General features: G+C 44.8%; 1 protein-coding gene and 1 non-coding gene across 2 annotated transcripts in view; one reads left to right on the forward strand and one right to left on the reverse strand.

Annotated features, from left to right (window-relative positions):
* The window catches only part of Lemd1 (LEM domain containing 1), a 30,629-nt gene extending 15,356 nt beyond the window's left edge, over positions 1-15,273 (forward strand). The window contains exons 5-6 of the mRNA XM_034512783.2: positions 12,061-12,137; positions 13,321-15,273. Coding sequence (XP_034368674.1) covers positions 12,061-12,137; positions 13,321-13,582 — 339 coding nt within the window. The 3' untranslated portion in view covers positions 13,583-15,273. The remainder of the gene's footprint in view (positions 1-12,060; positions 12,138-13,320) is intronic.
* Positions 14,238-14,344, reverse strand: LOC117716696 (U6 spliceosomal RNA). The gene has a single exon (XR_004607794.1). It is a non-coding gene; the product is annotated as a U6 spliceosomal RNA (small nuclear RNA).
* Positions 15,274-15,527: the final 254 nt, after the last annotated feature.

The following is a 15,527-nucleotide window of genomic DNA, read 5'->3' on the forward strand; positions in this document are numbered from 1 at the left end:
AACATTCCTTCTGGGCTCACTCTGTCCTTCTCTTCAGGGATGCTGATGGGATGGGTGTGAGATATTTGCTTACGGCTCCCTGTGACTGAGATCCAGTTCTCTCTGTTGCTGGGTGATTTCTTTTTCTCTGTTTTAGAATTCGTTGATTCATCTAGTGAGGCTTTTTTCTTTTTCTCTTAATTAATTTCTAGAATCCACACCTGGCTGCTTCCCATAGATTGTGTTTCTCTGTAGAGAGTCTTTCTGTTTGGCTCAGACATGTTCACTGAAGCATGTTATGGTAGCCGCTTCAAGCCCCTGGTGAGATAATTGCAGTGTCTGTACTATCCTGGTGCTGATGGCTATTTAGTCAGTGTTTACGGGGTTCTGTAGCCCAAGCCATGAGCTCTCAATTCTCCTGCCGAGCATCTACCTGGTTGACTTTCAGTCTAATACAAACCTTCTGTTTTAGCAGACTTCTCTGACTCCTTGAGGTGGTTGATCTGCCAGGTATGGGTAAAAGTCCAGATTCAACACTGTGGAGAGCCATTGGGGGTGCATGTGCATATTCGCATGTGTGTGTGTAGAAGGTCCACACAGATGTGATGTTCCAGGGTCTGTTCACTGTGACTGATGGTCTCTTTGGCTGGCATAAGGCAATTATTATCAGAAAGTTTTCTATCTTACTAGGCTGTCCCTTTCTTCATGGCTTTTCTGAGGGCAATTTTGGGAGAACTGTATCAGTTGCCATCTCTAAGGTGACAATTTCCCCATCATGCTTTCCTGGATACACCAGGTAAAGAAGTCCACAGATCGCCAGCCCTCTGCTTCTTCAGTCTACCTTCCAATGCCTTTTCTCTATAGGAACTTTTGTATACCTGTTTCATGCATAATATCTGGAGATGTAGCCTGTCCCTGCCCAAGACATCCATCCATTCTACCATGGAACATTCCATCTTTTCAATCTTTAGTATTGTGCCTAACACATACCAGGTTTTTGACCACGGTAGCAGGTGACCACAGAGTAGAGCTTGTTCGGTGTATCCTCATGATTATTTTTTGTTGTTATTTTTTTTTTTATAAGTCATATACAGGTATGATATGGGACATTATTTCTTTGTCCCGGGTAGCTTTTGCTGAGCCTAGTATGCACCATTTGGAAACTCTGTATCTTTCACGGAAAATGACCCGATTTCTCCAGTGCTTGGAGGTCACACTTCTGGAAGCTCACTCCATGGACATTCTCACATCACCATCTCCTCAATGGCAGAACGGCTCTTCTCCTCATGAGCCACTGTTCTAAGTCTAAGTTAGAAAGCTTGCCTTTTGGTTTTTTAAGATGAGATCTGAATATGTAGACTAAACTGACTTTATTGATGTCAACCTGCTTCTACATCGAGTTCTGGGATTACAGGCATGCACCCTTAAGCCCTGCTGCATAAGTTTTTGGTTTTGAGGACACAGGGTCTTATCAGCCCAAGATAGCTTTGAACTTGTTATACACACAAGGCTGGCCTTGAACTGTTGACCCTCCTGCTCCACCTCCCAAGTACTAGAATTACAAGCATGTACCACTCCCTATGTTTGGTTGCTACATAGTTATTTTTAAATTATTTTTATTTATTGATTTATTTATATTGTGCGTGTTTGGAAGTGTAGTTTGTGTAGTTTGTGTAGTTTGTGTACAAGTCCCACACAGAGGAGAGGGGAGGTGCCAGATGCCCTCCTCTTTTACTTTCTGCCGTGTTTCTTTGAGGCAAGGTCTCTCCCTGAAGCTGGAGCTTGAGTTTCTTTGGCTAGGCTGTAGGCTCAGCACGTCTCCTGTCTCGTTTGCCTTGGTTACAGTCATGTGTGGGGCCAAGCCTGGCTTGTTATTATGTGGATTCTGGGATCCAAACTCTGTCCCTGACTGGCATCAGCCTTACTACACAGCCTGCCTTGGCTTTGAACTCATTCTCTATCTTCTACCTTCCCAGTACCACCAGTGTAAGCATGGATTTATCCTCTAAATAAAACTTACTTTTAAGAAGATTCAGCTAAACCCAGTAAAGTAAAAGTGTGGCATTATTATGAGAACTTTCGCTGTCATCATGCTAGTAAATCAGGGATTTGGGATGAACCCAATTTTTTGTTCATTTGTTTTGTTTTGGAGACAGTCTCGCTACGTAGCTCTGGCTATCCTGAAACTCACAATGTAGACCAGGTTGGCCCAAATTCACAGAGATTGATCTGAACTAGGATTAACCCAATTTTAAAGAGCTCTAAATCAGAAGGGCATTTTGTTGTTGTTCTCCCTGAGAGCTAGCTGGTCGTAACTTCAGGTTTGCTACGTCATCTGTGAAAGTGTCCGATTCCACACATAAGCCATATACACACACAGCATTAATGAATGGGGGGGGGGGCAGGAACTGTGTGTCATTTCAGTTGGAAAGACTGCCGCCGTGTCCAAGCCCTAGAGCATCCTGCTTCTCCCAGGAGCAAGGCAAGAAAAACAGGAACCATAGAGGGCAGAAATTTGTCCAGCTCTTTTCTTCATGTCTGTAACTGCAGGTGCCACCCTGCAAAAGTTTGGCTGGCTTTGTGTCCAAGGTATAAAAAGCATTTGAGAATGCAACCCTGTGCTTCTCTGTAGACAATTAGTGATGGCTTTAGCCGAGTTAGACCATTTTGTAAAAATCAAGTGTAATCTGGGTGTGATGGCCCACGCCTTTGATCCCAGCACTCAGGATGCAGGGGCAGGCAGGCAGATGACTTTGAGGCCAACCTGATCTACATAGCAAGTGCCAGGAGAGCCAGCACCACATAGAGAGACCATGTACCAAGAAAAAAAAATCAACTGTGATTCTTCTTTAAATATAGTTTTTTTTTTTTTAATTATGTGCAGGGGATGATGGGGGGGGGGTGTTGTAAGTGGATTCCTTGGAGTCCAGAGACTTTGGCTCCCCCAGAGCTGGAGTTAACAATAGTTGTGATATGGGCGCTGGGAATCAAACGCTGGTAGAGTACTTTCTACTCTTTTTTTTTAAAAAAAACAAACAAACAAACAAACTTTTTTTTATTGATTCCTTGTGAATTTCTCATCATACACCCCAATCCCACTCATCTCTACACCCTCCCATATCTGTCCTCCCTACTTATAACTTCCCCCAAAACAAAACAACAACAACAACAACAACAACAACAACAACAACAACAACAAATCTCACATGGAAGCAGCAGAGTGTATACACCTCTGCCCATACAGGTTCACTTGCAATGTTCATTGCAATGAGTCATTGGTCTGGTTCAAGGTCTCTGGCTTCTGCTACACTATAAACACTGGATCCTCACCGAGACTCCTCTCAGATATCCTGTTCTTGCCCTGTGTCCTGGAGGTCCTGCAGTTTTGGATCTGTAGGACTGGCCCCTTAACACTCTAGAGCAGATCATAGATGGGTTAGATATTGGGGTGGGCTAACTCAAAGCCCTGGATCTGGGGCTGGGTGGTAGCTGTGGTGATTAACCCACCAGCTCTCCTGCCCCATGCCACCAGGGCCAGCTCTCCCACTCTGCCCAGGTGAGGGGTGGGCCAGCTCTCCTGCCTGTGGCAGCTGGCGAGGGGTAGGACTGACTCTTTTGTTCTGGAGCCATTGGGGCCAGCTCTCCCACACCCACACTACCAGAGCCACTCTCCTGGACTGCCCTGGCAAGGGGTGGGGCTAGCTCTGCACAACCTTTAGACATCAACATGGCCCAGGTGGCAGCTCAGACCAAGGATGTCTGAATGGCCTTTGGTGGTAACATGGTCCATGGACATCAATACAGACCCCTGCTGCTGCAAGGCCATGGACCCAACATGACCCTTGGTAGCAGCCCAGGCCGGGACATCACCATAGCCTCAGGTGGCAGCCTAGGCTACTCATACTTCGTTGTTTCTCACCGCCCTCTCGTTTCCGGTTCCGACTCTCTCCATGGCGAACAAACCCTTCTGCTCCTCTTTCTCTCTTATCTCTCAACCACGTACTTGCTCACTGTAGTAGCGCATGCCCTGCCTGTGCCTTGTGTCAGTGGCAGCCTCTCAATTTCCACTCTTAGTCATCTCTCAGCCACAAATGTGACTCTTAGTGTAAAACGACTTGATGAGACTGCAGGCTGATTATTGTTCATTCTGGCTCAAGATGGTAGCCCAGTGTTTTGTAGTTAATTAGGATATAACACAGTGTGACTCAGTATCTTATATACAATCCACTTTCAGAGTCAATATGATATATTTAAGTACAAAGAGTTAGTACAAAATAGTCTACCTGGAAAAGTCTTAAGGAAAAGGCTATTTCTCAGAAATTCCAGAACTGCCTAGGAACAAAAGTAACAGCTGCATATAGTGCTTCCACAGGAAGATAATGGTTTGATAATTTACTAATTAATGGAAATTTTTAAGAAATATTTTGACATGTTTTCAATGGCAAATTTTCCTAATAGGTGGGGAAAAAAAAAACCTTAAAGCCACAACATCTGGGTTTAAGATGTAAGTGTCAGAGCCTGGCTGCCGAGCTCAGTCAGAAAGTTTTCCCAGCATGTTTGAGGCTATGGCTTCCGTGCTTAGTGCCACAAAAGCAAAAAAACAAACACGAAAGAAAGAACAAAACCAAACTTCACAACCTAACTAGCCCTTTATTGATCATGTTAGCACAGATATTTAATGTCTTGAGTTTCTATTTCTTCCTCTACAAAATGGTGACCATAATTAGTTCCTGGGATCTTAGAATGTCTAAGGGAGTTGAGGCACACTGCATGCCCAAGATAAGAGATGTTCGGAACATACTGTTTCTAACTGCCTAATGGAACTGCACTGTCATACGGCTTTTACAGTGGTGTCACAAGGGCCTCAGCTGCACTGCTTGGGCTGCTTCCTGCCACGGTCCCCTCACCGGCTAGGTCACCAGAACAAGCTGCTGACAAGCTCTGTGCCTCTGTTCATCTGTGGACAAGCTTAATAGAAGCCCCTTCTCGTAGGCTGCTCTTGAGACAGCTCATTTCCGTAGCGAGGATTACAGAGAGAGCACGTGGCTTATAGCATCGGCACATCTCTGACTTCTTGTATTTATCATGACAGCCATGGTCAGCACTGGGCTCCTGATAAGTACGATTCTCTGCCTTGTGTGCAGGGGTGTAGTGAAGAGAGTGAGGAAGGGAAGACCGCATAGTCCCTCTGCTCTGCACCTCTCTTTTTGCTTGTTCTTCAGCAAGGTGGTGGCTCACAGTTTTCATCCCAGCATAGAGGCAGAGGCAGGTGGATATCTGTGAATTCTTGGCCAGCCTCATAGAACAAGTTCCAGGACAGTTAGCACTACATAGAGACCCTGTCTTTAAAAAAAATGTTCTCCATATATAGTGTAGCCTGGCCTTGATATTGAAGGGATACACTTGCCTCAGCCTCTCATGTACTGCCATTCTGCCATTCCAAGTATGCGTCACTGTGCCCACAGCTTCACTGGACTCTGTTTTATAGATCTCAACCCTGGACACAGGGAGAGAGAAGCATAGATATATATGCTGGGCAGGGTGGTGCATGCCTTTAATTGCAGCAGTCTATGAGTTCGAGGCCAGCCTACTCTCCATAATGTGTTCCAGGTCAGCTGAAGATATGTGATAGTGGGACCTCATCTCAAATAAAAATAAAGACTGAAAAAGAAGCAAAGGCATTCTATCTCCCTAGGATGTCTACCCTGGCTCAGTCATTATCATAATGAACTCTAGTAGATTGTTGTTACATTGTAAATGATGTTTATGGTGGAGATCAAAGTATAACATTAAAAGGATTTTTTTTAAAAGATAAAATATAAAGCTGGGTGGTGGTAGTAATGTCTTTAATCCCAGAACTTGGGAGGCAGAGGCAGGCAGATTTCTGAGTTCGAGGCCAGCCTGGTCTACAGAGTGAGTTGCAGGACAGCCAGAGCTGCACAGAGAAACCTGTCTCACCCACCCCCCCCAAAAGAAATATAAATTAGCTAGTAGTGTCGACAGTTAATAAGAAGACACCAATTGTTGCAAAACCTGGTCTTGGTTTTGTTGTCATTTCCTTCTAGGTTTTATTTGTGTGGAGAGCCAGTGTATGGACAGCTGGCATTGCTATTTGCATTAGATTTTCTACTGTTCACCAGTTGACATAGGGTCAACTGGTGACCATGGTGACCCTTTTCCCGAGATACAGCTTTATAACGTTATTAGTAGATTAGTAGTGGTTCTGATGGCTACACAGTCAAGTGGACAGGTGGAAACTACTCTATATTGGGGAAAATGTCTACCCTTTACATACTACACAAGAACTCTATATGTGAAATGTATATCTGTATATGTATATATATGCATACACATGTGTAATATATATAATATATACATAATGTATATTTCTACTAAACAATTTATTAAAAAATGGGACTTGGAGTCAGAGACAGGAGGATCTCCATGAATTCAAGGCCAACCTAGTCTACGTGACAAGTTCCAGGACAGCCCAGGCTAGACAGAAAGACCCTGTTTCAAGACAAACAAAAAAAAAATAGTGTAGGCAAGCATAATGTCCCACACCCATAGCCCAGCTTGTGAGGAGATGTTAAGGCTCAGGGATGGCTTGAGTCCAGGGATTCGGGCCATCCTGAGCAAAACTGCAGATGTCATCTCAACACAAAGGGAAGGGAAGGAACAAAGGATCTAAACCTAGTTAGGACAGGAAGAGAAGGCAGGAGTATTTGATTGCCTAAAAGCTGTGAAATCCTATAATTTTATATTGCAATAGACTTTTACCGTAAGCGCTTTACTAAACATTCCTATTTCTAACCTCAAGAGACAAAGTGTTCTGTGACAGATGTGTGGAGGCTACTTACACCATTGTCTACTTTTGTGTATGTTTAGATTTTTCTCTAAGCCAAAGGTTTTTAAAAATGGAATCTGCTTGGTAAAGAGCTTTTACAGCCCCCCACCCCCACCCCGGGAACAGCACAAAATACCTCTTGCTGAGCATGCATGGCTGAGGGAACCTTGGAGAAGCACTGCTCCTGAGAAGCTTTGCTTAGGAGGTGGCTGAACCAGCAGGCCCACAGGAGAGAGGGAGACAGCTGCGGGCCGTGTCTGGGCATCTGGGACACTGGTAAGGGCTCTTCTCTGGGAAGGACAGAGAAGGCATGGCAGACATACTACAGCTATCCCAGGGCTGTGGTCAGAACTAGGTGGGGTTCATATCTTCTTGTCCTATCAGGCCAAAGCCCTTGGATCTGCTGATGGGTCTCTGACGGTCTAGTCACTAGAATTAGGTGTTCAAGTGAGCATCATGAGAACATTAAAGACCAAGGCATTTTGCTGTGGTAACCTCAAGAAGCCAGTGTCCCCTCTGTTGTCCCATGTGACACACATTCAGGTCCAGCCTCTTGGTCTTGTGGTCAGATGTGCACTTGGTTGGCCTTGGGTTATTGTTCTGTTGAGGTAGCCAGTCTGCTCCTTTAGTAAGTGACTGGCTGTTTGCTCCAGGCCTCAGAAGGCACAATGGAGGTATGAGGCCTATTCTTATGCAAGTCCCAGGATTCCAGGGGACAAGTGAAACAGGACATGGTGCTGTTACAGCCAACTGACCAAGGTCCAACTAATGGAGTACTTACACAGTGTCTTATCCTGCTTAGCAGCTGTCTGTGGCTTGGATAGTGTGGTACTCTCAGTATCTGCAGACCCCAGCATGTCAGCAAACACAACAAATCAGACTGGAGAGATGGCTCAGTGGTTCACTTGCTTTTCTTCTGGGGGACCTGGGTTCATCTTCCAGCACCCACATGGTGGCTCACAATTGTCTCTAGTTCCAGGGGATCTAACATCTTCTTCTGGCCTCCTTAGGCAAGACACAAACGTGGTGTGTGTACAAACACTCAGGAATATATGCACATACAACCTCATGTTTTCTAAGTAGGTAAATAAAAGTGCTCCTTAAGTACAGTGTAACACTCGTGGGTTAGGGTCTCAGAACACAGAGAATGGATCAGCATGCATGGATAAGAGTAATAAAGATTCCTACAGAAGTTAGTCTTAGAGACTGAGAGGCACAGAGGAGGCTGCTTCTGTGTTTGAGTACAGGATTCTCCACTGATGACACCGTATGACTCCAGTCAGGGTTCCTAACCTTCCTGTGCCTCAGTTCATCTCCAGAATAGACTGACAACTTTATCAGAAAAGAGGGGCATGGTCCATCTAGCAGATCTCTGTGAGTCTGGGGTACACGGGAACGGTGCTGGGTGGATGGGAGTTAACAAGCAGGTGGTGGTGGCACAGGTCTTTAATCCCAGCACTTAGGGGGCAGAGGTAAGCAGATCTCTGAGTTTGAGGCTAGCCTAGTCTACAGATCGAGTTCCAACATAGCCAGGGCTATACAGAGAAACCCTGTCTTAAAACAAAACAAAACAAAACAAAACAAAACAAAACAAAACAAAACAAAACAAAACAAAACAAGAACAAGGGCTGGTGAGATGGCTCAGTGGTTAAGAGCACTGTCTGCTCTTCCAGAGATCCTAGGTTCAATTCCCAGCAACCACATGGTGGCTCACAATCATCTGTAATGAGATCTGGTGCCCTCTTCTGGCTTGCAGGTATACATGCAGGCAGAATACTCATGCAGGCAGAATACTGTATATAAAATAGATAGATAGATAGATAGATAGATAGATAGATAGATAGATAGATAGGTCTTTTAAAAATCCCAAATAATAGACCTAGACACCCTTTGAGGATTAAATTATAACTATGACTTGATTCCCAGCACCACAACAGGGAGGAAAAAAAGAATAACTGTAATGAAATTATTACAGTAAAAACTGGTGTTACAGTTTTAAAAGTCATTTTGGAAACACTAGGAATGAGAAATAAAAAAGGCTTGCAGCTGGGTGTGAGGTAACCTAGATGACCAGGACACGGAAGGCCAAAGCCTGTGTCTGCAGGTCACCAGCAGCCATGATGTCCCACAAGAAACACATGTAGGCGCCTGTTACGTTTTCTACATACCCTAAATTGTAGGCAAAAAAAAAAAAAAACAGCTCGTGAAAAGCTTCCGCCTATTCCAGGAGGGAGGCCACCCTGGACCCCTAGACAAGAAGCCAAATATGAGCTTCCCAATAGCAGCTACATCTCAGCTGATGGCTGCCAGACCCTGCCAAGGTCAGGATCAGCAACAGTGGCCAAAGCTAGCAGCCAGCAGGCCAGCCAAGGTCAACACCTGCCCAGCAGGGACTTCAAAGCATGGCCGCTCTCCTAATTTACTGAGCAGTGTGTGAGCTGCTTGTGACTGACCACCTTGCTGGTTGGGTAAGGGAGCCACACACAGAAGGAAAGCCTCCACCCAGCTCGAAGACAGCTAGCTCCCTTCAGGGGGTCCCCCCACAGGATACTAATCTGACCTTCCAGGCACCCTCTTTTGAAGGCCTCTTTCTGCAATAAACCCTTCTTTTAAAAAATTGCTATTTTACTTTTTAAATCAAAATCTAATTATATCATTTTCTCCTTCCCTTCCTTTCCCTTCCTTTCTTTCAGGCCCTGCTCAGTCTTTTCTGTCCAACTCCTTCCATGTCTGTCCCTCCACCACTCTCAAATTGGTAGCCTCTTCTTCCCCAATAATTATTGTTACATGGATATGTGTGTGTTGTTGTTGTTGTTGTTGTTGTTGTTGTTGTTTGTGTGTGTATGGTTTGGACACTCACTTTGTATTGGATTACCAATTAGGGGCGTCACCCATAGCCTAGTAACTCCTCCTTTCTCATCAGACAGTTGCTGTCTGTAGCTCCTTGTCCAGGGGTGTGACCTCATGGGATGTGACCCCACAGGATGTTCCCTTTTTTTGTGTTAGCCTATCTATTGATGTTGCCATGGCTTAGGCGTTGTTTGTGCAGCCATTTCTTTGAGAGACTGTTTCACAGCGGACTTCCTGGCAACCTGACTCTCATTAGCTTTCCATCCTTGTCTTCTGAGATGTCCCTCAGCAGCAGATGCAGGAGTCGTGATGTAGACATGTCTATTGGAGCCAGGCTCCCACAATCTGCTCATCTCTGCACTGTGTCCAGTTGAGGCTTTCTGTGATGGTCTCTATTTGTTGTAAGAGAGACTTCTTTGATGAGGGGTGGTAGCCACGCTTATCTCTGGGTATAAAAATAAGACTTAGGATGAGGTAAGGGATTAGGCTGTTCTCTAAGCTTTCTGTATAATAAAATATTTTAGAAATTCACCCTTCATTGTCCTGAATCTCACTCTTCTAACTTTCTAGAGAAGGCCCTGGAGCCTGCCTCAGTGGAGGCTTTAGTGACCATCAAACAAGTAGAAATTCCAGTCTCTGAGTTATACACGGCTGAGATGAGAATGTCTCTGGTGCTCCAAGGACCTCCGTGTATTTCTGCCTCAGAATTAACAGTACTGAACACAGTTGTTACTATCAATATGTATCGAATATTTATTCCACACCGGGATCTGTTTTAGTCATCTGTGTGCATTAATGCCTGGATCTTGATAGACCTGTCTCACAAACAAGGAACAAAAGGCTACAGCTTTTCATTTTATTGGAAAATATGGGCTGGAAAGATGGCTTCGTGGGTAAAGCGCTTGCAACACAAGTGTAAGTCAGGGGTCAGAGGTCAGAGGTCAGCCACCCACATAGATAGTAAATGCTGGGAGCCTATGGTGGCATATACCTGAAACCTCAGCACTCGGGAGCAGAGACAGGTCATCCCTGGAGCAAACTGTCTAGCCAGAGTAGCTGAGCCAGTGAGCTGTGGGTTCCCGTGAGAGACTGTGCCCTCCACGCATGGTGGAGGGCAAGTGAGGAAACAGTGGATGTCAGCCTCTGGCAGCACCAACCGTTAGTGCAGTTTGCACAGGCACCCACCCATGCACCCAAGTATATCAACGTGAACTTACACCATGCACACATCTACACAAAAAATATAATGCCATAAAGGATATGTCTTTAATTTTTAAAAGATTTACTTTTTTCCTCATTTTTATTTGTGTGTGTGTGTGTGTGCGCGCGCGCGCGCGCGCGTGCATGTGTGTGTGTGTGCGCGCATGCGTGTGTTTACATGCACCTGACGTAGGTGCTAGACACCTAACCCAGGTTCTCTGCGAGAACAGTAAGTGCTCTTCACTGTTGAGCCATCTCTCTAGTCCCAAAGACTTTTTTTTTTAAATTAGAAAAGAAGAAAGAGAAAGAGAGAGAGAGAGTGAAGGAGAAGGAGAGGGAGAGAGAGAGACAGAGAAGACAGGGGCTAGACAGATGACTCATCATTTAATAATATATTAAATGATAAATAATAATCCTGCTCTCAGAGAACCTGAGATCAGTTTCTCTGTGTAAGCCTGGCTGTCCTGGAACTCACTCTGCAGGCCAGGCTGACCTCGAACTCAGAAATCCACCTGCCTCGTGTGCGCCATCACTGCCTGGCAGTTCTAAGAACTCTTATTTCTTGCAGTTCACAGGAGTTCACAGCAGCTTACTCCAGCTCCAGTGGCTGCACGCACACCCGCACACATGCGCACACAAATAGAAATAAGATAAATCTTTGAAAAAGAAAACACAGTTGTCCCAAGTTGTTCCCTTAAAGAGAAATGGCTCTTTTCTTATGTAGTTTTCTAGTACTTGCTCACAGACAACTTTTTTCCAATAACTTTATTATTTACATGAAAATGACACACACTTTTCAATTTTATTTGTTTGTTTATTTATTTTGACAACACACTTTTAAAAAGTGGGACAAAGAAGAAGAAAACAATCTCCAAGCCACAAATTAGTAAAAAGAGACAGAACGTGACCTTGACGCTTAGAAACAGTAGCTGTTTTCACCATGTGACTTTAGACACCCTGGTGTCTACTGTCCTCCTGTGAGTCACAGAAGTAAAATATCACTTCATGGCACTGGGTGCTTTTTCTGACCACTGAGGAAAGACAAACTCAATGAGCATTAAACTACATTTGGCATGCCAAAAACTTGGGCTAGTTTTCAGATTGATTTTTTTTCTAGTGTAACAACTAAATTATAAGACATTGCAAATAAATTCTTGTTGGCATTTTCTTTCTGCTTATGTCAGAGTCTTGAGGCTTCTACTAATAAAGGAAGACTCTTAGACATCTACTACCTGAGCCAGAAGCCTACAAAGAAAGTCAGGTAAAGGCGCTATTTCTATGTCCCAGGGCCTTGGACATGCTAGCCAAGAGCTCTGCCCTGAAGCCCAATACCAGCCCCAAGTAAAATCTTACGTAGCACAAAAAGACATATATATTTATTGGGGGTATAATTTATTATTCAGATATCTGTGAACAGCTTGAATCCAGAGAGAACCCGCTGGACAGAAGATAAACCTGTAATACCAAATAATGTCAAAGCCAAGTTCTATATTTTATCATTCATATTTGGAGATAAGAAAACAAGGGTTGGAAGGGGGAGGGTGTTAAGGAGATGTAAAAAGTCTCCAGGGATGCAGACTAGAACCCAAATCCTCATTTGGAGTCATCCGGAAAGAGTTGTTGCTGTTTGTGTTTTGGAGGCTGGATAAGAGTTCATATTTTAGATGGGACAAGGCTCTGATAAAAGCTAGTTGACAAGTGACTTCATTACTCAGACATGGGGTCTAAGGTGCAAGTCACTGGTAGAGCATGAGGCCCTAGGTTCAATCTCCAAATACCAACCTATGACTCGACCAAACAACAACCCCACTAATGTCTGAGAAAACTCCAAAGCTCCCATTTTTGGGGAGGATGTTTAAGACAGGGTCACATGGAACCCAGCGTGCCTTGAACTTGCGCTCTAGCTAAGGATGACTTTGAACTTCTGATCCTTCTGCCTTCCCTGGCTGAGGTTCTCTAACTCCTGAGGAAACTTCAGCTGGTCTTGTAGGATGAGAGAGGCAGGAGCCTAGGATCACAGGCCACACAGACGATTCTGCAGATACTAAGTGCTAACCCTCCTTCTAGTCTTTCAAATGTTGATTTTAAGAAGGATGGAAAAGCACTTCCACATTGCCCAGGAAGTCGATGCTGAGCCTGTGCAAACAGAAAGGCAGGGTCTGTTATGACTCCTCCCTGTCCCTTGTACAACTTTCCATTGGGGATCCAGACACCATAAGTCCCTGGAGCCAGACTTTGCCAGCACTGAGTGTTTCAAAGGCAGGTAACAGTGGATGGAATACTCTGCAGAAACTGAGAATCTTCCTGTACCCTGATATGGGTTCATAGCTGTGGACACTAACATGTTTTCAGTGGATCTAGGGCCTCTGAGTTATACACATCCCTCAGAGATGATCAGGAAACAGCTGATTACAATCCTAAGAGCCTCTGATATATTTCCACAGGTATGCTGCAAGACCAAGTCCGAGGATCAAGCGTAGATGTGTCTCCAAAGAAGACTACTACCAATGCAACAAGAGGTCCAAGAGCAGCTTCCCATACCAGAATCCCAGGAACTACTCCCCGTGCCAGAGCCCCCGGAATAACTTCCAATGCCAGAGCCCCGAGAACAGTGTTCCATGGAGCTTGAAGCTGGCCGTCCTTGGGATTTTCTTCATTGTGTTGTTTGTCTACATAATTGTGGAAAAGAAGCCACTCTTGGGTTAAACCCTTTAGGAGCAAAGCATCTGCAGTGTCCCGACCTTTAAACAAGAACCATAAAGCTGTGCAGAAGGGCCATGGTTACAACCAAGCAACTTCTCCCCGACCTATACTGGCTCTCCTGGCTGTTTCTGGGTTCGGCCAGGTGGAAGAGCAAGGGCAGAACCAGGCAGCATGGTGGTGCATGATGGTCTGTAAGCCAAGTAAGCCATCATTAAACGTGCTAATACATCAGAACACTCTTCTATCAGGGAAACTGCCTGGGCCTCCCGCCCTCCGCCCTCCTTCCAGTTTCCTCCGGTCCCCTTTTTTCCCCAGCTGAAAAGGCTTCACATTCTTATGACTGAGACCACTTGCATACTACAGAGCATAGAAACAAGGAGAAAATTATGTTCTTAATAAAATATGTCCAAGTGTTCAGGTAGTGGTGACATTTCCAGTTTGGCATGCTGACGACCACTAGTGACCTTGATACAGCATAAATCTGCCTCTGCAGCTGTAACCCCTCAGACTCAGATGGGTTCTTCCCCAGTCATCGGACCTAACTTCATCTCTGGCTCTGATTTTTCTATTTCCAGGTGGCGGTTGGTGATTTTTCCTGAGAAGAGGTACATAAATGTCTCCCCCAGATAGGACACAGAGGGGGAGGGTTCATCAATCCAAAAATATGGAAGGTTTCACGAATTTGCATGTGATCCTTGCTCAGGGGCCATGCTAGTCTTGTCTCTATCGTTCCAATTTTAGTATATGTGCTGCCGAAGAGAGCACTTGTTTACAGTTCTATGAATTCAGAGAGGGGCCTCATGAGTTCTGTGAATTATTGAAAATGTCTTGTGGATTTTATAAGCCTTCCTCCCAACTCTCCAGGAGGGAATGTTTCAATATGAAGACAGAGATAGCTAGACTATGTTTCCTTGACCAGGAATCATTTGACCCTCAAAATCTACAAGAACACTGCAAAGGACAGAGGTGAATTCCATGAGATGCTGGAGAATGGGGCTCAGTCAGAGATCAAATTTAGGCACTGTTGGGGTGGAGCCACCACGGGAAAGGCTGCCTCAGCCATTCACAGTACAGGTTGGCTGGGGATGGGGGTCAGAGGTTGAGCCCTGCCAAACAAGAGTGAGGTCTGGATTCCAGCCAGGCTTACAAGAGGAAGAGGTCCTATAGCAATTTTTATGGCAGCTAAAACAAGCCCTATACAAAGGCACAAGGGGACTAGTCCAATAAACAGAAATATTGCCTCTTAGAGATGAAGGAGTAACTAAACCATTAACACCCAGATCATCATAGAAAGCACTTAACTGGAGTTTTCTTTAAATTTATTTTATATATAACAGTGTCTGCCTGGATGCATGCGTGTACAGCATGTGATGCCTAGTGCCAGTGGGAGTCGGAAGAGGGCATCAGATCTCCTACACTGGTGTTACAGATGATTGCAAGCCATTGTGTGTCTGCTGGGAACCAAGCCCGGGTCCTTTACAAGAGCACCAAGTGCTCTTAACTCCTAAGCCAGTGCTCTGGCCCTAACATGCTTTTATTTTTTTAATGGTAATCAGAAAGGACAGATTTGTTGTACTGTATTATCATAATGCCACAACAGGAGAGGAAAAAAACACAGCATGATTTAAAGATTCTACAAACACTATGTATTAATTTTCTAATGAGAAAACTATAACTTTTAAAAACTATATTCTCTCTCTCTCTCTCTCTCTCTCTGTGTGTGTGTGTGTGTGTGTGTGTGTGTGTGTGTGTGTAGAGAAGTTGGTGCGTGTAGTCTCAGCTACTTGGGAATCTGAAGCAGGAGATCTCAGGAGCCCAGGAGTTCTAGGCTAGCCTAGGCTAAATGCTACCCCTGCCTTAGTTTGCTTTCTATTGCTGTGATGAAACACTAAACAGAATTATCCTGGGGGAGGAAAGGGTTAATTTGGTGCACATGGCTCCCTTTGTT

The sequence above is a fragment of the Arvicanthis niloticus genome, chromosome 10, assembly GCF_011762505.2.
Source record: "Arvicanthis niloticus isolate mArvNil1 chromosome 10, mArvNil1.pat.X, whole genome shotgun sequence".
In the NCBI taxonomy this organism is placed as follows: Eukaryota; Metazoa; Chordata; class Mammalia; order Rodentia; family Muridae; genus Arvicanthis; species Arvicanthis niloticus.